Here is a 26,865-nt window from a genome sequence, read left to right as displayed (position 1 = left end):
TTCTTGGCCACCTGGGCAAGCTGCTGTTGTAGCACTGCCCAGGGTTGTTGTGACACAAGTGCAGAACATGACACTTGGTCTGGATGAACCTCATACAATTGGCCTTGGCTCACTAATCCAGCCTTCCCAGGTCCCTCTGCAGAGCCTTCCCACCTTCAGGCAGACCAACACTCCCACCCAGCTTAGTGTCATCTGCAAACCTGCTGAGGGTGTACTTGATCCCCTCATCCAGATCACTGATACAATGGGCAATGTTCTGCCCAAATAATACTCCATTTTGTTTACAAAAGATAAATTAAGGTATAACGTAATGGGGCTTGAGAATTCCTCCATGTAAAAGAAAAATATGTATTTATGTACAACTTCCAGTTTTATTATCGATGTTTGGGGGAAAAAAAAAGATAATCTTAAGGTACAATGGAAGGCTGATGGACTGGAGAAAGTGAGCAGGATATATTTTCCCAGAATTACTTCACATTTGTTTTCTTTTCTTCTTCTTCATTTTCTTCACTTGTTACACTGTCCAGTGACATCCTGAGCAAAGACACTTCCCAGATTTGCAGTAATAAGTTTTGCCTATAGTGAGGAAACCCAAACTGTCCAAATGCTGTTATGAATAGCTGGCCTGCAGTCTCTGCTTCCATGACAGAAACAGGAAGAGATGGTGTTACTGTCCAAGGTAATATTAAAATTTATTTTTGTTTTGGATCCATGAAACAAAGTCCAACTGTAGGAGGGTTGGGTGCAAGCAGACTTTATTTGACAATTGAGACAGCCAAAAATATAGAGCCAGGCAAAAGAGGGAGAGAGGAAAAGACGATATAAGAGAGAGAGAAAAGTGGAGAAAAAGGGTAAGAAAGTGGGAAGGAAGACTGAGAGAGAAAAGTCACCAGCAGGGGCCCAGCTGTCCAGCAAGCTTCTTCAGAAAAAGATCAGATGGTGCTGATCCTGGACATGCAGAAGGGCGGTGGGTCAAGAGATGACAAAACAGCCCCAGCATGGACAGCCATATATACCCCTGAGTTCCTTTTGTTCCCAAGGGGCAGCTGTCAGTCAGCTGCCACAGAAGCCAGGGGCATTGGCATCAGAGCCATTGCAGACAGGCTGCCTGGAGGGGGGGAGCTTCTGCAGAAGGGTGCAGTCCCCCACCCACTCATCAGCTCCCTGCTCCATTCCAGCCCCCACAGTCAGGTACATCAGCATCAGTACAACCAAGGTAGCTTCCTCCACTCTGGCCAGGGTAATGGTGCCTACAGGGATGTCCCAGCATTGCAGGCTGGCCCTCAGAAAAGGGGAGCAGTCTCCACCCAGTAGTTCTTATCTCTTCCTGAGGTGTCCCCCCTGCTCAGCTCTGGCCAGCTAGGTCCTCCACCCTAGCCAGGGCTGTTCACTTTAAAATTGCTCTTTTGAGACAACTGCAAATCAGTGAAGCCAGACTCTCACAGATGGTCTCCAAGAAATGCCTATGAAACTATCCTTAGAAATTTTGCACAGCAGCACCTTAGCTAAATGTTCCAGGGTCTTATCCTCTGCTTTATCAAGGAACAGCTCTTGTCCACTATATGAGAACACTAAAACCAGCATTTCAGTTACAAGTTATTTCAAAGCCAATCTGTGCTCAGGATTGCATTTTATTATTTCTGTTGTTTAAAAGCATAATTTCTTCTGTATATTCACTCCTCAGTGCAGTACCAGGTAACATCTGTGATGCTCTGGGAATACAAGTGCAAATGATCCTCAGATATGCTGATGCAGCTTTCAGTGCTGATGGTCTATAGGGAACAACTCCATCAATCCTTTCCACTTCCCTGATCCTAAGGTCAGCAGGAGCTAATTCAGACCTTGGTTTAAATAAAGCTACCTGAGGCCAATTCTAAGTGATATGGGGAATAAAGGTCCCAAGGGCCAGCTGGCACAGTGTGAGAGGATAGATGGAGCAGGAGCTGAGAGAGAGCTGCTTAGTGATGCAGGGCAGCTGAGGAGAGCTGATCACTTTTATTACTCAGTTCCAGTGCATCACAAATGAAGATCAGAGAGCAGGGATGAACATTCAGCTGCTCTTAAAACTCTTGCAAGCTATTTGGGGGTTTTTTGGTTTTGTTTTTCTCCTGTGTAAGTTGTCCTTAAATTTGAAAATGGGATATGGGTGCAGTTATTAAGCATATGTTACCAGAAGTGATACAAAAGGCAATGTACACATCATGGCACATCAACAGAAAATATATTTCATAAATCTTACACAGAAGAATGGCTTGTCAGATTGTTATGATCCAGAATGGAATAAATTATGTTCTTTCATTATTAATTCCAAATAGCTGGCAAAAGAACTCTGGACCAATAGAGTTTTGAAGACTGCACTGCATTTCAATCCATCAAAAACATATATTGCAAGTTAAAAATATGCAGCCAATCAAAATACCTGAAAACTCAGAATCTGAAACTTGATGCATTGAGCATTTCCACTCTGATGTGGCACACATTGGACTCTGGATACAAGTGACATATTGCTGGACATACAAAGTAAAATCTGTAATTCCATCTCAGCTGCTCAGGACTTGTGGTTTGGTTTACACCACAAATACAATGTGATTAGGAAAGAATCCAAGACAACTTGTACAATAGCTCTTTCTAATCTTGTTGTCACTGTCTGTACTACTGTGCAATTCCTACTTGCTCAAAATTCAACAGCTGCATGGGGAGGGTTGTGTGAAGACTGGAGGATAGGGACCAAACCTGTGAACGACTACTAGTACTACAGTGAGAAATACTAATTGACTACAACAGTAACTCCTACAGGGTATGGCAAAGCTTCCTTTGGAGGCAGTGAAGCACAGAAAAGCCAGATGTTTTCCCATGACAGTGTTAGGCCCCTTGAACTCTAGAGCTGTACATGCTTAGTCAGATATTGACTGTAAGTACTTTGCTTGTCTACCATCCTGATCCTGTATGTTCTCTGAAGCATGACATATACAAAATAGTCTCAGCAAAGTACTATTCAGACCTGGGATTAGGATATTCTGTGTGTGGTGTGGAACACAAGGATGCTCCATGCATAAGGCTGTGGTAGAGAAGGTGGTCCCTAGGCAAATTAATTTCAGCCCATACACTGATTTTCACATGCCTAAACCACAGATTAAAAGCTAAACCACATTTAAGAAAATTTTGCTGTCCAAACCCTCCCAGATGGTGCAGCTTTTCTTGACACATGATTTTTAGTGGATAAGTTTAGTAGCAGTAAGCCAGCCTCTCAACTCTGTAACAAGGAAAATAGCTTGTGTATTTGTGTACAGACTAGCTAAGGCTGTGCCCACAGCTAAACAGAGGTAGGAAAGGAGTGACTTCAACGGGTTCAATGCAATCACAAGTGAGTTCAGATCTTGGTTGTACTTCAGAGTTGTTGTCACAACTGCAGCCAACTCTTAGGTCTTCCACTGTGACCAGGGAAAGAGCCATGAACTGTCATTTTTCCATACTGCATTGCTTACCAGTCAGGAAGGATTCCTTTGTTTGATTCCTTTGTCTGCAGCAGCTTTACTACTGCTAACCACCCTCAGCTTACCTTCAGCTGAGAACCCTGAAGTGGAGACATCAAATAGAAAAAAAAAAAATTAAATTAAAATCATTGTAACAGAGTTCCAGTAGGTCACACCACCAAGCTATGTGCTGGAGGAACCACTGTAAAATGGTTTTATGCAACTGGGAAAGACCCCAGGACATCAGAGACTTTTTTACAGTCAGGCTGTCAGAAATGGGCCAAGCACAATTTTCAATGCAAAGTAAGTAAGGCAATAAGGCAGCCATGCAAAAAAAAAAATACTGGAAGGTGAGTCCTAAATGAACTGAACCAACAGCTCCAAGAGAGAAAATACTGTTTTTGCCAGTTATCCATCTGACCTTTTTATTTTCACTGGAGAATGGGAGAGAAAAATGGTGATTTCATCTTTTCTTACCTTCCAACTGAACTGGCATTTGTATTCTGTTCATGTGCTAGTTTTGCATAACTCAGAGGCAAATTTAGACCCACCACTGGGCCGACAGTACTGAGCCACAATATAATGTAATTTGTGTGTCTAGGGAAAAAAACAAACAACAAAAAATCACCACAAACATATTATCCCAGCCCCTTCTGAATTACAGACAGACTTGTCAGTCTTAAAGTAACTTCAGATGCGGTTACTCTTTCGTTTCATCTGTATCAAATATATTTTAACTTTCAGCTCTTAGGTCACAATCCAGATTCTTATTCTGTAAAAGAACAACAGTTCTTGATGTTTTGACCATTCCCACTTCTTGGCTGATTAACTCTATCTGCATTGCATTGAGGTTTGCAAGGCACAGTAGTGTTTCTCACCTGTTGTGTTTCTGGGAAGCAGTCAGTATGGAAGTCATGAATTCATTAGTCCGACACGGATGCAGAACAAAAAATGGCTGCCCAAGCAAAGGGTGTTCCTGTGAGGGAATATCACTTGGGTTACTATGCAAGAAGAAGACCAAACTTATTCCATTTGTATTTGGAAAACACAAAGCAGGGCTCAATTATGATGCAGCTTCTCTCCGTTCAGACCCTAACCTACTTTGCTAAACCCCTACTGATAGCCATTAACAAATTAAGACTTGAGGCTTCCTATCCTAAAATGGAAGTAAGATCACCAAGCAGGCTATGCCAACATTTTGTTTAAGATGTAATGGCTTCCAAAAGTGACTCAAGCTACTGTATCAGCATTACCTGATTGCAAGTAGGCAAAGCTGTTGTGTAAAGAATTATCTGATCAAATGTGATACCCTACTCCATGGAAAACCTCTTTAAGAATCTAGACCCATTACCCCTGTATTTTCTCAAACTGGTGCTGGAAAGTAAACATGGTTTAATCTGGAGCCAGTGAGGGGGAGCATGCAGGACGAGCCCTCAAGGTGGTCTGGACTTCCATTCATATAAGATATATCCTCATTTTAAGCTATTTACAGAAAAATGTTCTAAAGCAGTTGTTCTTTAGAAGCACAGTCAGCACCATCCTGAGGAAATAGATAAAATAATTCAGTGACAGTACAATTTGCAGACACACTCCCTACATGATCAGGCTCTGTTTCTTCCTCTCTGCCTTCACACTGCATGCAGTGCTGCTGAAAACTCAATCCAATGCTACAGAAGGGTTCTTCTCCAGACAGCACTTCAACAGTAGATGTGTTTTGACTTAATCAAGCTTGCACCCAATGCAAAGCCCTAACAGTGATCTCATCAGCACTTACATGGGTGATACCAGAAGATCATCATATCTGAGTTTCTCAAGCACCACCCCCTAGGGAAGTGACTTTTCTTTAATTCCGCTGAGGTCACCACTTCTGCATCAAAATAAACAAATCCTACCTCATCCTCATGCACAGCAAGGGGCATAACAGCACAGCAGGGATTGGCTAGAAATGGATCCCAGACAAGATGATAGGATACTTAGCCAGAGCCTCAGCAGAGACAGACTGCAAGGACTAAAACAAGAGTGTTTTATCCTGGGTAAAGAACAACCTCTTTCCTCAGATGTGCTTCTTGTGGTGGCTCTGCTTCTCGATGGCAAAGAAGAATACTGAATCCATGCTCTGACACCAATTTCCCTTGTTGAAGCTGATACAGCTGTGGACAAACTACCCTTGCTCTGTGATGGCATTTTATCTTAGCATGTAGGAAACTGCCTGCACTGAACAGAAGGTTCTGACAGAGTGGGTCTTCCTCCTAGACAGTAAAATCTCCTTCCCCAACCCCTTGCCTAAAAAGAAATCCTGGCCTGTCACATTCAGCAAGCAGGACATTTTCTGTATTATTAAATATTAAAAAGGGTCTCTTACAGCTAAAGGACATTTGACTCTTGTGCTGAGAATATACTCACAAGGATCAAGCATTTTATGTCTAAGAGGACTTTAAAAAACTTCCAGAGGCTTAAGAACATAAAAATAATGCTCAGAAAGTTATTTGGTTTTGTTGTTTTTTTCTTTTTACATTTCACTGCAAACAGATAACTACCACAAGAAGGCTACCATCTGCTGTTGGTAAAAGTGAATTGATGCTGTTTTCCATTGAAAAAGAAAGAAGTAACTTGAATTAAAGCTCTGTTCTAAGTAATTAGCTCAACTTAGCTTAGGTCTCCAAATAATTCTTGAAAATACATAAGCTGTGCCAAAGATTGTGAGGGATTCCTCAAAGATAAGAAAAGAAGGATAGCTAACAATACTTACAAAAATAATAAGCAAAATAAAACCAAAATTAGATTGGGCAGCAATTTCATCCAATTCCCTTACAAAAAGAAAGAGGTAGCATACACTTCCAAAAACAACAGAGAAGATAATATGGGCTTTAAGTGACTTAACACTCCACCCAAGGAATAAGAAAATTCTCAAAGCTGAATATTCAGCCTCAAGTCATTCACAGCCATCCTGCAACCTGATATTTGATTCTGTCCTGCACTTCATGATTCAGCAAACCACCAGGGAGTGAAAAATGGAGGCCAGACCTGATTTTTAAAAATACCTTATTAACTTCATATTCTACATCTTTCCTCTTGTTACAAGATGACAGAGTGACACTGATAAAATTCCCAAATTCTAAGAACTGGATGTCCATATGAAAAAGCAGAGTGCACTGCTACACAAGGTCCAACCATCTTTGGCATTGATCTGTGATTTATGAGAATATGATAGAGGTGCTCACACTCTGAATACCCTGCAGTCTCTGCTCTCTTCTTCTTCAAAGTGTAGCAAGGATCTTTCTTGTCCTCTGGATCCAGAAAATGTAAATAGAGAGGCTTTTGCTTCAGGATCCAGCCATCAGCTTCTGGGTTAATATGAAGGCTCTGAGAACACTTCTCTGTAAGGGTCTCTGTAAGGGAAACCCTCTTCCTAGCTCGTCTCCTTGTTCTTCAAATTACCATGGATTGCTTCATGCACATCCTGAAATAACAGCTGAGCAGGGGTGGTACAAATCTCACTATAATCCACGGAATTTTGAATGGCAACAACGAAATGACACAGGGATTTAGTTAAACTCATGCTGCTCCCTGGTCAGACTGAGAACGGCACTGAAGCTGTGTGTAGGAACATTCAGGAGGAGATGCTATGTCTGCCATTATTGAAAACTGAGCATTGTCACATATTTGTTTACCTCTACTCCAGGAAACTGAAGTTCATTATTACACAGATCCTTCAGCATGATGTCATGAGAAACAGCTGCATTCAAAGTCAGAATTTCTAAATAAGCTTGCTGTATATATCTTTCTTACCATAAACAAAAGGCATGAAACTGCAAATATGCCCTAGTGTTTATTCAAAACCTGAAAGATAGGAGGTATGTCACACACTGATAGGAAAAACACAAAAGCACAAACGATTAAAAGAAATCCTGAGCCAAGACCCATTAATCAGGAGCCTCTACAAAGGGAATAGGCTGAGGCAGGAAGAAGAGCTTTTGAACACTGGGGAGAACACTCTGAGAGCACCATATCTGATTCAGTCAGATCCTGAATTCCAAATCCTTTAATGGCATCCCTGTGAGGCTTTAATGTATACTCAAGAGTAAATCACTGACATAGCAACTTCCAGGAGGAAGTACCAGACAGCTGCCAATAAAAAGACAAGAGTTACCAAAGCCCTGAATGATTTCAGAATTGGTAATGTGCTACAGCACCTTGTCACTGCCAGGTCAGCAGTTCAGATTTGGCCTGGTCTGGGGGTTGCCTAGAACTGATTCCTGTACATACAACTGTCAGGTTCTGCACAGTCAAAGTAATTAATGCCCTTGCTGGAAGCCACTGCTGATAGGTCCAGAACTGAAGATGGTGGTGGAGCTTGTCACCACAGTGGCCAGCTCTAAAGTCAAGGAAAGCAGGAAACTTGTACTTCAGAACATGCTCTGAGAGACAGCTGTGTGGCTACAGTATGATGAATCCAAAGTCCTTTACAAACGCTACCAAGAGTGTGAGAAGGAATAAAAGTTTATGCTACATTAGCTTCACCATCATGTTTACTACCTGCTGCAGTCATCTGGTGGAATGATTATATTCTTCATGCAGTGGAATGCATCCTGAGAGAAATGTGAGGGCAGCAATACTAACCTTCAGCTAGCCTGATCCACGAGCTGGTGTTGCAGTTACATGAAAAATATAAAGTCCTACTCGGAATTCATGCAAAAAACCTTCACACTTCAAATAGTATAAATGAGTCTTCCCACTTTAAGTTTACAATTAAACTTTTTCCAATCTGTCACGTAGTGATGCATTTTAGAGAGTAATGTGTGAGAGTTTCATGTAAATTCTCACAATTAATCACTGGCACTGTACAGCAAGAACCCATCTGCAGGTTGCCCATGACTTCTGGTCAGCAGTACACCGACATACAGTTTATTTGAAAACAAAAGCATTATTTTCTTATATCTTTCTATGAACTTACAGCTATTTATGCAAGAGGCACATTCACAACACTGTTCAGCATCATATGCTGAGGTCCACCATACATCTGCATATCCCTCTCAGTCAGTGGATTTAACTTTCATGGGAAATAAAACCTTTACAGGCAGCTCCATTGAATCTGAAAGCTAAAAATGTTGCTTCATTTATTTTCAGCAGAAAGACCCCTTTATTAGATGACTTCAAGAGAGATTTGTAAGGATGTTCTGTACCCATTTCTGTAGTTGTTACTTCCAACTCCTCTCAGACAAAACCATGCAAATGACAGACGGCTGAAAGATGTGAAATGTTTAACTGGGTAGATGGCACATGAATGTAATTCTGTTTAGGAATAGTACTCAAGATTGAATGCGACTGTGCACTGGCAGCACAACAGTTTACTATTTGTTAGCTGTGCAACTATAAACATCCCTGTGTAGGTGCTGAGTGGCTTCATTGTAAGATTAAACTGATGAGCTTAAACCTCTTCACTGAGGTTTATGTCAGATAGCATGCCTGAACCCTCAGCAACAACAAAAAATGAATACCACAGGCTGCCAGAGGGCTGGAAAAAAAAACATTTCAGTTGAGCAACAGTTTTTTCTATGTGGTGTAAGAAGGCCTCTTCTGTCAAGTCCATCAGGGATGTGAAGGCTTTATCAGCCAGCCTGCATCTGTCCTGTCATCATTTACTCATGGACCTGGACTGTCCCTCACAGGATCATCAAGAGTCAAGATTTAGAAAACTAACTTGCTCCCCTCTCCTGTCCAGAGCCTGTAATAAGGCGAAGTGATAAGACATGAATCTGAACAGTATCAAAGACTGGATAGTTTGTACAAACAACTAAGCATAAAATTTCTATCAGACTGGATCATGTCACTTTATCAAGTAGTGCATATAGGAAACACTATCCATGTCAAATTTAAATTAAAAATAAACATTACTTTAGGTAATGGGTAATTGCCTGTAGGTATCTGTACTGTGGTCTGCTCCTCTCTTCCCAAACCAGCAAGTATTTTGTTGTCAGAACATCTCTTGTAACAGCACCATTTATTTTCTCTGTCATAACTGGAGCTCTTCCTGTAGTAATGGCTTCTGTTTTCTCCAGTGCCACATTAAACTGCCTTCGAGCATCCATCATAACATTTATGGTCTCTCTATTATGATAGTGCAAGGGATTTGTGCCTGACACTGCCTCGTCCTCAGTCCAGTTTGCATGATGCTGCTTTGAAAAAATAAACTCATGGAGAGGTGTCATAACTTTCGTAGAGGATACTACCATCAAACACCACGGGCAGCATAAATTTTTTTCAGAAATTTTCCCAGTAGTGTTCACAACCCCAGTCATCAGGTGAGAAAAAGAAGGTGGGACTAATAAAACATGTCATCCATAATCTCTTCCATTTAGGGAAATGGAAATAGTGATGCAAGGAATAAAGAATTGCATGTCACTCCCTTTTCACCAGTTTTTGACCACATTTACTGAAAAATGTCTTTTTAAAGTAAAAATCCTTCACTCAAGATTATGATACTGTAAGTATTTTATTTACTTGAATTCATAGTAGAGAATTGAGGCCTGAGCACTGAAGCCAGATGGGTATACACATGTTTTGTTTACAAGGACCAATAACCATCCTTGCAGTGGCACCAGGATAGCAATAGCTGTCACATGAAAAATGTTCCAAACTTCACTCTCCCCCATTCTCATCACAGAAGTTTTTCCTCTAATAATGGAGTTACTATAAAAGAGACACTATTACTACAGAATCATTATGTTGCAGGTGCAGTACTAAGGAACTGTAATTACACACTGAAGTTCTAGCATCGTGATGGAAGGTAGAGATCATAGTAATAAAGCTATTGTTAGCATACTAATTGTATGGAGCTTCTCCATCCTACTGGCATAGGTCACTAATGCAGCCATTTCATAAAAATGTTTTAGTAAGAGAATTGGTATTAGCTACAGAGAAATTGTAATTAAAAAAGAAAAATTCAGAGCAGGCAAAACAGCTGTTAAAAGAAATGCACTTGCTGCAATAGCCAGAAAACTCATCAACTCCAAAAAAGCCATCTATCCTAGTGGGCATGGGATAGTTTATTACCTGTGGCAGGTAACATATCTATAGTTGCCTTGATTTCAATTTACAAGCAGTAGCTAAGTCATCCTACAGATATAACTGAGGAAAGTTTCTGTGACTTTGCTGTAAAACCCAGAGAAGTACTCCCACTGCTAAGCCTGTTCAAGATGAAACAAGCTACTTCTGTCTGTAGCAGGAGCTGAAGAATGACTATGAAAGTGCAACTACTGCTGTTCTCCTGCATTTTCTTAGACAATCAAAATAAATCTGCAATGGTACTGAGCAAGGGAAAACTTGAAGGGACCCTGGTGAGACAAAGAAGTGCAAACTAAACCAAAAAAGTAAATTTCTGTAACCTCTTTTTGGAAGGCTGCAGAGGGATTTTGATTTATGTTCAAGAAGTTCTTTGCAGACAAGCAGTTGAAATTGCCCTTATGATTTAATGTATCTGCTCCCTGTGTATTTCAAAAGACATACCAACTAACTTTAGTAACAAGTTTTTATTAATATTTTTACTACTACTAACCCAAGACAGCCAACTAAGCTGGATCCCATCCTTCTTTCATGAAATGTGACGTCCAAGCTGAAAAGGCAACTAATCAAACAGCTGAATTTTTCTGAGGAAAACAGAGCTCTTTGGCAGATCCTACAACGTGAACAGAAGTACCCTTCAGACAGCCAGAATTTCTGAAAGATGAACCCCACCCACTGCTCTGTACCTCCTGCTCTAAATCCATGACTGCAACAAAGGTGGAAACACAGGTTCTGAAGAAACAACCACTTCTCAAATTGCTCTTTTTATTAAGGACAACTTAAAAACCTGCTAATGTCACAAAGGATGGCTGATCACAGCCTGAATGATGCCTCTTGGCTACATCTTGCAATAAAACCAAATTTTCCTTCAGACAGAGCTCTGACCACCATGCTTAATGTACGTATCCCTTCCATATTGCTAACCCACTGCTACTCATGTTGACAGCTGTGGCTTCTGATAAATGTGACAGCTGAGCATGTCTAGGGCTTGATGCCACAAAAACATCAGTCTTGTTTGTCTACCTTTAAAGCTATCAGAACCATCAGGGTGCATCCAAAAGAGGAACAACACCTCTATCCATGACCTCTGAAGACAGCTTTACCTCACTGTGTAATGCACAGTGCAAGTTAGAAAGTCACAGTCTGCCAGAAGCAAAGTGTTTCCAAAGGTGGCAGATGGAAATGGGTTTAAATAGAAGTTCTGCTTTAGTTTACTTTACATCTTTAGGCCATTTTTATTTAAGGTGCAGTCAAAACATAATGTCCATATAGTGATTTCTATAACAATGGACAATTCTATAAAATAGGACAATGATAACAACAGAGAAGACTGCTGTAACATCTGATGTTCACATGCACTTTTTGTGCATAGATAACTTATTACTGTAATACTTGCAATATAGAATAGAAAATATAACCAGATGACCAACACCTATTTTGTCTTTCATCCTCAAAAACTCTTTATATGCCTGATTCCAGAATATTTACAGTTTTTAAGGGTTATTGATTCTTTTTTTACAATTTATAACTTCGGTATTTTTGAACAGTAACTTAACGGCTAGCAAAATATCCTTAAAAGGCTTACCTAAGAGATAATGCAGGACAAGAACAACATTCATCAGGAAGAGCCAGGAGTGCTTATATTTAAATATATTTATATATAAAAATACATAGATATAATAAGGTTTGAATCTTTAAGAACAAGAGGAATCAAGGCACTAGATGACACTCAGTACTACGTTTCTAAAGCTGAAACGTCTCACAAGCATGTAAGTTGCATTTAGGATTCTTTAAGAAAACTTTATAGTTAAAAATTGACAGGTTCATAATTATATTGTCAAGAAATGGCATCTCAGACATTTTCCTAAGAAAATAAACAGATGATTCTTCTTCTTTGCTTGCCAAAATATCATTAATTCAGTTGTCACCATTTTAGTTATGAAGCATATAGTCTTAATTAATTACTATTTAAAATCTGTTCTTAAGTTAAGAAATTCATCTAAGGTGCAAAACTGAAAGATCCAACAAGCTGTGGAAGTATGGAAAAGACTCTGGAAACATATTTCCTACTCTGATTAAAAAACACTAAGTGAAGAAAAAAAATATCCATGCTGGCATTTAACAAATGTGCCCCAAAAGGATTCATTCTATAATCCCAAGAATTCCTGGACAAAAGATATTGGGAAGAGAGATTCCATAAGACTTTGAAGTTTGAAATATTGTAGTCAGCAAATTGGGTGGCATATATTTTTACTTCCTCTTTACAGCTCATCAAGAAGGTACTACAATGGATAGCTGTGAAAGTCAGAAGACAGGCAAGGTAATGAATGGAAAGCAAATTTCTGCTAGAGCAGAGCATCAGAACACCAGTTTAACTGTATTAAATATAAGGAGGTAACGATGTATAGAAGTGTGACTTAACACCATTTTTAGTTCTGTCTAAGGGAAGATTTTCTGTGTTCCTCATCTCTCCCTATGGCAGCTGATGCTTTCCCCCTGCAGTCAAAGCATCTTATATTACCTTTAAGTTGAAACAACATTTGTTGGATAAAGTATTCTGAATCACTACTGGAACTGAAAATCCAGCATTGTACATGGACACAGTAGGACTGTCAATACTCATGGTAATTGTCTTGACAAGCTCAATATAATGCTACAAACTTTGTACTACCCAAAAGCCAGCTCTGCCAGAAGTTTGCCCAAGGTACTCACAGATCTCTACAAGAAATATGGTAGTCAGAGATTTAACAGGGATGAGCAACCACCAGAACAGCACATGCTGGCATGACACAGATGGGCAGCAGTAAATGCCAAAAGGACATTGCAGCTGCAAGGCTGAAGTGCCCTTTTCAAGACTGCAGCTAAGTGCTTTGATGAAAGCAGTAACAGACTTTGATCACATCACTGTGGTCAACACAGGACTGAAATGCTGAGCTCTTTCTCCTCTGAGACCAGAGAAGAGCTACAGCTTATGGAAGTTTTAACACATCGTTTCTATAGAAGCCATAGTTCCCACTCTTCAGGGGGATTTTTGGTGGTCTCTCTCCTTGTACTTGATTCGGGTTGCTATGCAATCAGAAATAAAATACACAAAAAAAGAGCCAAAAGGGGGCTCTGGTTGGCCTTCAGCTTTAGGTGTTCCTGGAGATTGTATACAGCTTCATTTACAAACCTGAGTACATGAGGTAAATTATCTCCTTGGCTGAACTGGATGAGTTCACTTTCTTTTTTGAAAGTGCCTTAAAAAATAATCTAAGAAGTGTCTGATTGGAATGAACCTATAGTCCATCTAGCACAGCATCCTGTCTCCAGCAGCAGCAGTTAGAAAGGTTATTTTGGGAGGACAAGAGGCTGGCCTCTTTCTGTAGTTCACTCCCCTTGTACTTCTCCAGCATAACTGCTGTATGAAGGATGATGGAGGACACATTCCTGCCTGGTAATTTTGCATCCATTTATGGACAAGTGATTTCATGAATTTGTCTAAATGGTTTTGAACTGCTGATACCATCTGCTTTCACAACTTGAGAGCACAGGTGCTTAGGCATATATTGCTTTCTGTTAACATGGATACTAACTACCATTTAAATGACACTTGTAACGATTTTTTTATTAAAATAAAAATCTGCCAAAGGGCTTGACCAAAAGCCTTTGCTGCAGAAAACCAAAATGGAAATTGCTACAGAGTTTTCAACACCTTGTAAACATTCCAGTTGCCTTTCAAATGGAGTCGAATGTGTTATCTATGATACCTACTTCTTTCATACTGTGCAATCAATTTGTTGTGTATTTTAAAATCTTTCACAAAATCGTTCCATAAGTGCAAATATTCAGTAACCACCTTCATTCTAGTAGTGAATTGTCAGAGGTCACTGCAGGGTAACAGCAGCCCAGGGAGAGAACATGCTATTACAACCTTTTCCACAAAAACTCTGCTAGGGAAGCTCTGTGGAAGCAAAGCCACTGGTAGATAAATTATTTGTAAACACAGTCTGTAGCACTGAAACAGTTTTTCTATAGAAGTAGAAAATAATCAAGAGAATCGATACTATTACACTGTAATTAATTCGATTAATTAATCTGTGTGGAAAATACTATTGAAACTTCATTTCAGAATAACTGATCAATTAAGTAGAAACAGCACCAGGCCTTCAAAGTCTTTCCTGAACTGTGCCCCAGGAACCAGCAAGCATCCTCCTACTGGTTTTTATCTCAGCATGTAACTATCCATTAAGCTTCCATATTTACCCTACATTATTTAGTGTTAGTCCACTGTTTGGTCTTTTCCTTCTATGAAATCAGCTGCACTAGGTTTATGTCCATAAAGTCTTACTGGGAAAGTATGATTAAACTGTAGGGCAGCTACACGTAAGTAATTAATGCTTAGTTTTAAAATAAAGTCTATTTGGTAACTTGTGCAACACAACTGCTTGGTTTAAACCACAGAGGTTCAATACACCACAGAGAATTTTAGTTGCAGATAAATACCCACCCATTCTTAAGGTTTTGCCCATGAAAGAACTCTCCAATCTTTACTGGTAAGACTCCCTCTCCTCAGGAAATTGTACTAATTATTTTCCAAAAATATTAGTAGGGGATCCATAACAACTGTTGATATGACTCAAAATGATTTAAGAGTGATCTTAGCAACCTTCTGTTAAGATACACTGTACACAGCATCCCCCACTTAGCAAAATCCCACAATATGGCAAGAAAGATTTGTATGTCTAAGAATAGCTACCTACACACATTTTTCAAGATGACTGAGCCATAATGATTTAAATCCTTCCTACCACAATTTCAGCAAGATGTGCCTCTACAACACTATATCAATGTGTTCTGTTCAGAGTTTTGAATCTTTCTCCATTTTTAAATCACACCATTAACATCCCTGACATTTTAGAAATAATGCTTATTGATTTTTTTGTTAACACTGCTATAAATTAAGTGATGTAATGGACAGGATTATTGAAGTACTATGAACAATACATCTTCCAGATTCTTACCTGGATATTGAAGAACAACTGATTCCAGATTAATATACAAATAGTGCAGTTCTGTGCTGTTATTTGGGTAGTTTAAGACAGAACAGACAAATAAGAGAAATTACTGTACAACTACCTGCTAAGTATCAAATGAAAGAAGGGAAACCTCATTCAGATGAAACTGAGAAAAGAATGTTGAGAAAAAATGGACACAGAAGAATTTCTTACCACTTACTATTCTGAAAGTTAACATCAGCACTTTGTGGGACAGAGCTGCTACCTCATTCCTTTTTGTACTAGAAGTGATATTAGTAAATGGAAATGGTCTCATTCATTGTAGATAAGGACACAAACATGGGCTGAATAGCCTGTAGCTGAAGACACATAAACAGCACAAAAAGAAGCCAGCAGAATCACCTTTGCTCCTCACCTGACTAGCATTGGTATCCACAAATCCACACTTATTTTAAGAGTTACAGAAGGTGAGCCTTTAAGCTAGGAATTGAAGCACTGTGGAACATTTTTAATAGGCCACCACACAAACGATAATGATCCCCCATATTTAAGAATTCATATTCAAGGTTACAGAACAGAAGAAACACAACAAATAAGAAATAAACTTTGACAGGAAGTGTATTTGCAGACATTGTTATTCGTATAAAAAGATGCATACAGGCTGGAAAGGGTCTAGAGAAGGGCCACGAGAATCACCAGAAGACTGCAAGACCTGCCATATGGGGAAAGCCAGAGAGAAGTGGGCTTGTTCAGCCTTAAGAAGAAAAGGCTTAGTGTAGACCTTATTACCATATACCAGTACATAAAGAGAGGCTACTAAAAAGATGGAGACTCCCTTTTTACAGGAAGTCACATGGAAAAGAAAAGTTATTTCTGGGGACACTCTGATTGGACTCCAGAGGGAAATTTTTAACCATGAGATCAATTAAAAGTTGGAATACTCTCCCAAGGGAAGTGGCAGATTCTTGTACATTGGACAGTTTTAAAACTCAGCTTGACAGGGTGCTGGTCTATCTCATTTAAACTGTAGTTTTACCTAGAAAGGTTGGACTAGATGATCCTTGAGGTCCTCCCAAGCTGGCATTCTATGATTCTATGGTATCATACATGAAACATGTCCACTCCTCTGTCTGGAGGAAGTGCCCTGCACTCACAGCTCTGACTCACATTACAGTAACAGAAGTAACTGCATCTGAACAGGTTTGATTAAAAAGGGTCAGGGTCAGGTTTGTTGTCTAATTTTTTTCCTTGGATATCTAATTATATATTTCACCACCACTAGGCACTGATTAAGACTTGGGACACCTACTTGATTGTGTTTATGACTTTGCTTTCTCAGGTGAAGGTCAAGCTTTACAACATCACCACACTCAAAATTTTTGGTGGTACTTGGTACTGACTGTCATCAGGTTCATCCATCAACTCTTGAATTTCTCACTAGTTTTCTTCCACACAGGAAAATAAATAACTAAGACATAGACTTGCACAAGTGACAAGAATCAAAACTGGAATTGGTCACTTATGCTCACGGGCTTGTACTTAAAATTCATAAAATTCATACTCAGCTTGTAGCCTTTGAAATGCATGTTTCTCAGAGTGGAAAAAGAAAAGAACAACAACAAATTCCTGTCACTGGGCATGTGCATGAACAACTGCATTTGAAATGTTGATTAATCTATGGCCTATGCCCTGGTATGTCTCCCAGACTGTATCTGTGAGAACAATGCAGGCAGCCCATTGGCATTCACAGAGCATGCCTGGCAAAGCAGGTCCTGCACAAACACACCAAAAAGAAAGAGAAGGCGGCAGACACACCTCCCCTTTACTCTACAAGCAAGTAGAGGACTCACCTGAAATACAAGAGGCCTAGATTAAGATTTCTTTTCTGCTTGATTTAGAGTTAATGTCTTGACTCCCTAGGAGAGCAGTTCCATTATTGATCTACATGGTATTCAGAGGCTTGAGTACTTCACTTTCCTATTCAAGTTGTTCTACTTTGTATGCACTTTTAAAATACCCATCAGGGCAAAGGATGAAAAATACTAGTGTCTTTACCCATTTTTTCCAATCTTACAAATATTCTACTTTTTTCAAACAAATTTCAGTAGTTGCCTGAGAATTAACTGGGTCTTGTGGTCTCTCACCAAAACGTGACTTTTATATCATCATTCCTGTAGCAATTCACATTCCCTTCAAAAGAAAATAATGATTCAACTGGATGTGGAGATTATGGCTGTTTCACATCTCTCATTCATGTTGGGAGAGACTTCCAAACTGATAAAAGGTAAAAATCAGACTTTACTGATTAAATAAACTTCACATATCCTTGGTATTTTTTAATTCCTGGTTGTTAAATCATGCGCTAACACATGGTAAAATATGTTCACCTTTAAATTAAGGAAAATTTCTTCCCACTTGTTGTTTTTGAGCTGTTTTCCTATTGTGTCTTTTTCTTTTCAAATTACTTAATCATTAAGCATTTGACCACAGCACTTTTGGACCACTGCCTACTTAACCATACCTCATGTAACTTCATATCTGGAGTTTAATGTCATAGATCTTCTGTTCAGTTACACTAAGAAGGGCCATTATGTTTCAGCTGTTTTACACAATGCCACTTTATTTTTTCCTAAAACTGTACTGGACTCCTCTGCTGAATATCAGTGTATTTGTGAGAGAAATATGTGTCTCTCTTACTGCCATCCATTATCACAATGACTTAGGTCATCATTCTTTTTCTAGAGTTTTCTTCCTATTTACTGTAACTTCCTTTTAGCTGGATACATTTGATAGAGTCTTTGGAGAATGTATGTTCTTTGGTTTTCTACTACTAATTGAAATATCTTCAAGACCCTTGGAATTATTTTTACATTCATCTTATTTGCAACTTCTTTCAACCTGACATACCTGTGTTTTCTCCTGCTCTTTTCCAAACATCAAGATGACTTATTTGCTCTTAAGGATGATTGGTAACTGGCTTAAAAAATACTTTTAAAAAGCAATGCAGTCAGGAGACATACCAGGGCTGACAGCTGGAGGAGCCTGGGAGGTTACACAGCACAGTTGTATGAGGAATGCAGGGCTGGGATTCCATCCTAAGCCAAGATGAATGTGAAAATCCAGCTGAAGGACAAATGAGGAAAGCTGCTTGCCTGCAGCTTAGAAAAGGCTACAAAGACAAGGAAGGGAGGTTCTTGTACAGAATACATTTATGACATCTATTAATTAAAAAAAACTAAGAGATGTTATGTGTAGAGAAATACAGGATAAGCTCAAAGTGTTCACCAAGTTACAAGTAAACTATTCAGGGGATGCACATGCAATGTCCACGATGCCATTTATGAGTCTGTAAAAAGAGGCTAAAATCACAGTTGGCAACAGTTCTGAAATGCAACTGTAATCCATAAATACTCCTTAATTTTCCTGTCACTGTAGAATTAGGCTACTTCCAGCTCACACAGATCTTACCAGGTGTGCTAAATTGATGTCATTATAAGCCATCAGGAAATACCCACAGAGACCTGCAGCAACATTTAGAAGTTTTGTTAAACAGCTGTGTCTTGTAATTGATTTGTATTATTTAAAACAGCTAAACCAAGTTATCATCGGATGTAGAAAAGGGATGACTGAAGACTCCAGGGAGATTTAAGTCAGAAGAAAGCCAATCACAGGAACTTCATTTGAGCATTTTAAGATTATTACTAGAGGAAGTGCAATTAAATCATCACCATTTATCAATTATCATCATAAAATACTATGCAACCTTATCATATTAATTCATTTATGAGACAATAACTAGCTGACTTCTGCTTTTTGCAACAAAAATAATCGAGTCAGTAAAATATTTGAAGAAGCTTTCTCTGAAAACGAGTGTGACTTTCCACAATGATCAAATGTAACACAAAAGATTGTACCTAAATTTTGGGTTTGGCCATGTAATTGCCAAAAAGCTAAATTATTTGGAGTTCAGGAATTATCTCAGTTCCTGATTCTAGTCATTTTACCACATAGAGCATAGCTGCATCAAAACTGTACCCAGGCATGGCATGCACATTTCATAAAATACATGGAATGTAAGTCTCAAATGATTAATGTAAGGTCCTGGTTCTCAGAGGGAAAAAAAACCCAGTATGACCTTCTCTTCCTAGATGCCAACTATTGCATTAAAGTGAAAAAACAGTTCTAGTTAAAAGTTAAGTATCATAATGCAGGAATGGATGTAATCTCAATTTTCTCTTCCTAGTGGTGGACTGCATGGAGAATTTAAAATCTTTATCCATTTTTTGAGCAAAATTCTAAATGGTTTCTCCCTGCTGTTCTTGTGTACTGAGAGTTCAAGCCTGATTTGGTGAGTTTGCCTAGTGATTTGCATTACACAATCCGTGTCCCTGCAGGCAAAGCCTAACCCACATAACAAAATGGGTCAGCAGAAAAGGAAGAGGAAACTCCGTATTTCAATTCACAACCCTGATTCATTTAAGGGGAAAAAAACCTAACTCTTGTGTTTATCTGAGCCTTGCTTAGAGCATTACTGCTTACAGTATGGTTTTATTATCTTTTGTCATTTCTTTCAGAATACAGTGATTTTTATTGTTGTTTTATATTTGGACTGGTATTCACATCTGTCATGTTTACCAGGGGATGTGTTTGTTGCACTAGTGGCTGCTGGAACTGAAAATATGAATGTTGACACTGGTAACTGCACTTGTGCTTTCCCCTGCTCTGATTCAGCTCCATAGATGTACACTTCCACAAACCAGGCATTCCTTTGTCTCATCACTTGACAGAATGGCCATAAGCAAATGCACCCAGGCACTGCCTGGTGCCTTTCTCTTTTCATCTAAAATTAAAGCTGTAGACCTCTTAAAGCTGCTTTCATGGAGGCTCTCTCTTGCAGCCATGTGGGAAAGTACATAATCCAACCTAGGAACACAGCTGAGGCCTCTGGACCAAGCTCAGTACTGATGTAAAGCCTGCTAACCTCACTGGAGTCAGTGGAATCCAATGGCTTTCAGCCACAGGTACATGGTCTTCAGGGAGAAGGCACACACACAAATGGCATAGAAAAGTGCAAAGTTATGCCAAATTGTGTAGAGGAATTGATGGATGATCTGAACTTCCCTGGCTCCTGCCACCTGCCAGCAGTTCCAGTATTGTGCTATCAGCTTGAGAAGCAGTCTGTATTACCCGTGGATAAAGACTTCACCTTAGTTTCTAATCTCCTTTTTCTAATGGAATGTTACATTCAATGGTATTTTGATGCTGTAACTTTGCTATTTTCTCCAAAATATTTTTCCTTACATCTTGGTTTCTGTTTGTCACTGGACTCACACTGGCTGACCTGCCTCTGGACAAGTGTCACAGAGACAACATGTTCAGGACTCCAGTACTTTACCACCCCAAAACCTGTTTCTGCAAGTTTTTGTGTGTATGTTTCTCACACACATCTCTAGTTATTAGATGCGGGATGGTTTTACTTTCCTGTTCCTTAAGAAGCAAAAATAATCTCTGGGTGGGAGTGACCTGGTTTTCCTTTTGGCTTCCACCACTCTGATTTTACACATTCCAAACATACTGTTAACACTTTATTCTCAGTAAAATTGCATAAGGATTTATTACCTATACAGAGCTGTCATTTCCTGCAGTGCTTTTCAGACAAACAGAAAGACTCTGCTTTTTACAGAGGAGCTTGAATGTGGCTTCAGGCCACAGGATAACATGAGCACAGAGGAGGCACAGCACTTCCAGAGTGCACATGGCAGATTCTCCTGCACAGTTTTGCAGGTGGGAATATAAACAGTACACAAGCCCAGAACAGTTCAGCAAGGAAATACCAGAGATGTCAGCCCTTAAAGATACCTAACGTGACCTCAGGGTTACTGGTCCAGGAAGAATGCAAGAAGGTGGATGCAGTGAAGGTAAAGTTACTTGAATCCTCTGGCTCTCTATGCAGAAACAGTTACAAATATGAAACTTTGGCCATACAGCACAAAACTTTACTGAAAAATCTGAACTGCAACACACTCTTGTGCAGAAAATCATCTATCTGCTACCATACTACATTTTTGTATCAAAACCTGATTTTCTCATTGTCATTCTGCAGTAGAAAAGCCAGGTACCTAATACTTAATGTAAAAGCATGTATTACAAGAATCAGCAAACTCACAGCTGGAACTCAGATACTCACAGCAAACATCAGAAAACCAATGCTTGCTCAGTTCTTCAGGCAGCTATTATAATATAAATAAAAGTCTATGGCTGCGAAAACATAAACGCTGCTTGTGTTGACATGACTGAGTACCATCTACAAATAGGCATCCTGTAGTTAATTTGTATTAGTTGAATTAAGGAAACACCTGTAGAACACAGCAGAGGTTACATCCCTGTTGTGCCAGCTGTTGTTGTTAATAGAACTGTGTACCTAGAAACAGCTAAGACCAAATATTCAAGGAAGGAAAGGAGAGGAAGAAAGGATGCATAATTACTTTGCTGATAAAAAAGTTCACACCTGGAGAGTTTCCTTTTTTTTCCAAACTTGCAATGGAGACCTGGAGCTGAGGGAAGAAATCAGAGCAACAGACACATCTCTGAACATCTTCCTCAAACAAGTGTGACTGTTTTTAAGAGAGCCATCATCACAAGTCTGGGAATAATTGCTGAAGTGAACTGGTGGCTGTAAACCACTTTAAACAAAAGCCATCTGAATAGCTCCAAAAGAAGGCAGTGATACCAAAGTTTACTTATCTGCTGCTGCTTGTAAAACGTGGCATTCATTGACTACTGATTCCTAAGGACATTAGTGAAAAATAACTTATTTCATTGAGAGACCAATTTTATCTCCTTCTCCTAAGGATTCTCTTTTATCTCCTTATTATCTCCTTCTCCTAAACTCTATTTAAAATTCGAGGTTACAACTTTTTGTTGTTGTTGTTGATATTTGATTAACAGACATTCTATGAAATGTTGCTCTACAATACTTTACTTACATAAATAAGTCTACTTCTGTATTTACTCAAATTCATGATTACTCAGAAACTGCCTGACTTTCTCAGGATTGGCTTTGGAAAAGCATTTGCAAGGGGAAAAAAGTCTTATTAAATGGTGACACCCATTGTTATTCAAAATTCAGGACTATGGTTGCTCACTGGCTCAGCACAACTTCAGTTGGACTTCTATAAATTTTACTTGTGTCCAGGAGGGGATTAAGGCTGTTGAGGATTCAGACATGCATTGCATTCATCGGTTTTGTAAAGGACCAGTGGTTTCTCACCTGCTGTGTAATAGTGTCCCAGGGCCCCTCCAGCAGACGAGCCTGGTAACACGCATGAACACTTTTCCATATTTCATCCAGAGTTAAAGGTCTTCCATCTGGGATGGGGGAGAAAACACCAACAGTGAAAGCTCTTAAGCATGCTGCATTTTTCACACAGCGTAGTGAAAGTAAATCTGAAAATACTGGCTACCTGGAAGAAAATGGAAGAAATAGCAGCAAAATGAGACACTGAGCCACTCCCTGCCCCTATAACTCCAAGACAGCATTGCTCAAATCCTGACTGAAGCCATATGAAAGATTTAAGATATGAATTTAAGATATGAAACTATCTTAAATTCCCTGCTCAACTGTCTTCTTTTTCACCTGAGAGTAACAACTTCTAGTTGCAAGGTGTGAAATCAAAGCAACTTTGATAAAACAACACTTGAATAACACAGACTTTAAATGACAAAATAATATTATTAAACTTGTCTCATATTATTACATGCAACTCATAGTAAAAGAGCGGAAAAAATTTAAGGAATATAATTCTGCAAAGAAAAGTTTACTGAATTTTGGTAACCAACATGCTCATAATTTTTTTCTGGAGCTGCATTTATTTAGCTTTTCTGCATCAAGTTTTTAGTTGTGATGCTAGAATTATGCCAAGATACTACCGTAAAGCACTTAGAAAATAAGCATGTCATTTTGTTGCAAATATTTGTTTTTAGCAAGCAACAATAGAATGCTGTGATATACTTTCATAAGCAGTTTCATCTTGGCATTTATTAGGTGTCAGAAAACATTTTTCTGTGACAAATACTTTTATTCTACTGACATTTTTATGTCTGTAAAATGAACAAGATTTATTCACCCAATTAACATTTGAATATCATGTTTAGATATAAATTAACACCAGCTGCCTACCGCCTCTGTTTTATCTTATTTTCTGCACATATTTATAAAAAAAGCACTGAAGTTATATGAGCAGCATAGAGGAGAAGCATGTGGCAAAAAAAAGTATCTGAAGGGGTAGCAGCATCTTAACCAGCTATACTGTGGAATCCTCATGAATGTGAGACTTGTTAGACCATCATGCCCTCTGTCCCAAGCTGGCAGATAGCAGAGATGTGATGGAGATGGTTTAACATTTGCTCAGAAATCTGTTATAAAGACATAAATTAACATCAGATGGATGTAATTATGCTCAGATCATCTGTGTGCAGGTAATATGAGAAGCCATGTATACTTGCCATTTTCTGTTTTCTGTTCAACCTGCAAAGACTATCCAGATAAAGTGCAGACATATTATCTAGAACAACACATTTTTTAAGGCAAAATTCGATTTGCCTCTTTAGATTTTGTTCAGTACATTTTTTTTTGTACCTGTGAATTTTTATAATAACACTTGTAAATTCAGATCATACACATGGAATGGATTACTCAAACCGTTAATGTAATTTACAGACACTATCAAATATTATTGAAGCACTAATCATATTACAGTTAAAATCTAGTTTTGTCTTCACCTCATGGACTTCACATGAGCGAAATGACAGGCAGCAATTATTTAAATAGTTAATAGACTAATTACAATGTTTCACATAGGAGCAAAAATCTGATCTGGGCATTCTGATGATGTACCTACATACTGAAATATCCTTGGATTTAGATTTCCCTACATTTTGAATTTTCTGCACTACTTTAATATAATCTACTAAGTTTTTAATGAATTTGAATTATGTTTTTTAAACAAAGTAAGCTTTCATACATGCTTCCAAACACTGGGTTCCCATAAATTATTGTACCAGTTAAATTCTTACTTAACTGACTAGCTCAGAAGATGGTTGGCCAGATGCTGCATGGAGAGGAAGTTACCAGTATCAAAACAGATGTGTCAGCTACAGAGCTGGGACCCACAACATCCTTACAAAAAGAAATGGGGCAGATGGGCAGTTTTCCCATCCTCTTTTGTGCAGTGAAGACCTTAAAGTCCATTGAAAGAGGTTTTTCTCAATATTTAAACAAAATAATAAAATATAAAAATGTAAAATATAATTAAATAGCTACATTTAGATGGTAAAATGACTGCTAGAAGGAGTAATTTCAGGTAATCAGGCTGGAGGTCTGTTCTATATTTTAAAACTCCTCAATTTGTGTGGTCATCTGCTTAGGACACTGTAAGAGAATGAATTTCATTTACAAGCTCCCAGATTTGCACAAAACACACACCTGTACTCTTCAGGCACTTTTAGACCCCTTTTTCCTAAGGCTTCCAGTATTAATATGTTTAGCAGCCCTGTTACACATTCCTGCAGCTCACCAAGACCACCAATACCCAGCTGAGCTGACAAGAGCATCCTGTCACTGTTGCCACTAGCAACATGGGGCCAGTGTGCCACCTTGCAGAGCCAAGCAGCCTCTGTGCTTCCTGCCCCATCCTTTCCTCTGATGGAGCTGAACTCAAAAAGTTAAGCCAGAAAAAGAAGGAAACAGCAGCATCAGCAACAGAGGGAAGTGAAAGCTCCAGATTCCCCCAGCAGTACACTTCACTCATCCTCCACCCACAGGAGCACAGCTGCTGAGGTGCTTGCAGGTTGTCCCCAAGCTTTGTCCCAAGTCTAGCTCGGAGCAGGTGTGCAGGGAGAAGTGGAAGTTTCACAGAATCACAGAATTAGCCGGGTTGGAAGGGACCTCAGAGATCATCTAGTCCAACCCTTGACCCACTGGAGCAGTTGCTAGACCATGGCACTGAGTGCCACATCCAGTCTTTTTTTAAATGTCTCCAGGGACGGAGAATCTACCACCTCTCCGGGCAGTCCATTCCATAGCCTGATCACCCTCTCCGTGAAGAAATTCTTTCTAATATCTAACCTAAACCTCCCCTGGCACAACTTAAGACTGTGTCCTCTTGTCTTGTTGAAGGTCGTCTGTGAAAAGAGTCCAGTTCCCACCTCGCTACAGCCTCCTTTCAGGTAGTTGTAGACAGCAATGAGGTCTTCTCTGAGCCTCCTCTTCTCCAGGCTGAACACCCCCAGCTCCCTCAGCCTCTCCTCATAGGGTCTGTGCTCGAGTCCTTTCACCAGCCTGGTTGCCCTCCTTTGGACATATTTTTTTGTGGATATATTTTGTGGATATATGTTTGTGGATATATTATATACATTTTGTATAATTCAGCTCAATAAATAATTCCAGATAGTGAAAGGAAATAGCTGCTTGTGAATCAGGAAAGATTTACTGTGCCTTTGTCTGGATCTCCATGCCTGTAGTGCCACCAGTCTGGCACACAACAAGTCAGCCTCTGTGAAATGCAGACTCTGATACAACACACTTGACATCTACCCAGCAAGAAAGGCCAAAACAACCTGACAAGCAACCAACTAAGACTTTTGTTGAGAGAAAGGAGACAAAGGATGGGTGTCAAGAAGACCTAAGTATGGGTTCTGTCTTCTGCCACTGGTTCCATTATGGGCTGGAACTAAATAGTTTATCTGCCTTAACAGTTATCAAGAACTACAGCATTTCTATCCCAATCTATCTAAAAATCCTTCCAGATTTGTATTATTTAAACTGCCTACAATATAGCAGATTTCCTGAGAAAGGCTTCTTGATGGTCCACTTGGGGTTAATTAGTTTATGTCACCACGAAAAAACCAAGTTAAAAATCAGATGGCTTAGTGCCTCCTCACAGGAGCAAGGTGTGTGGCATTAAAACTTAGCAATTGCAGCTCCCCACTGACTTGGCACCTTAATTTCTGGAAAGAGCAGAAATCCTTTAGGCATACAAACTTCATGTACATCTTCAGAGAAAATTTTCAGTCACTGTATTCTGCTTTCCTGATGTTTACTGAGGATTTTAAATAATTTCTTAGATTTCCAATTCAAGATTATTTGACACTTGTGATGAAACAGTGCACGAATTGTTTTGAGGCTTCATTTCTGCCATACTTTCCAAATAAATATTAGGGTTTTGCACTCTTAAGAAACCACTGCTGCAAAAGGAAAAACACCCTCACAGCTTAGGAGAGTATCTGATTATACTAATTATTCACTTTTGTTTATGTCCAAAGACATGATAAAA

At 39.2% G+C, this 26,865-nt stretch overlaps 1 protein-coding gene across 3 annotated transcripts in view; it reads right to left on the bottom strand.

Annotated features, from left to right (window-relative positions):
• Positions 1-358: 358 nt before the first annotated feature.
• Positions 359-26,865, bottom strand: part of ATG10 (autophagy related 10) — an 86,771-nt gene continuing 60,264 nt past the window's right edge. For 2 of the 3 annotated variants that reach the window (XM_030467981.1, XM_030467982.1), the window contains exons 5-8: positions 22,803-22,900; positions 4,352-4,449; positions 3,951-4,070; positions 1,407-3,574 (exon numbers count right to left, since the gene is read on the bottom strand). In XM_030467981.1, the coding sequence (XP_030323841.1) occupies positions 3,562-3,574; positions 3,951-4,070; positions 4,352-4,449; positions 22,803-22,900 (329 nt within the window). In that variant the 3' untranslated portion in view covers positions 1,407-3,561. Of the gene's footprint in view, positions 3,575-3,950; positions 4,071-4,351; positions 4,450-22,802; positions 22,901-26,865 lie in introns of all 3 variants that reach the window. The other variant, XM_030467978.1, reaches the window with a different exon arrangement.

The sequence above is a fragment of the Calypte anna genome, chromosome Z, assembly GCF_003957555.1.
Source record: "Calypte anna isolate BGI_N300 chromosome Z, bCalAnn1_v1.p, whole genome shotgun sequence".
Classification (NCBI taxonomy): Eukaryota; Metazoa; Chordata; class Aves; order Apodiformes; family Trochilidae; genus Calypte; species Calypte anna.
This window is presented reverse-complemented; position numbering and strand designations above follow the sequence as displayed.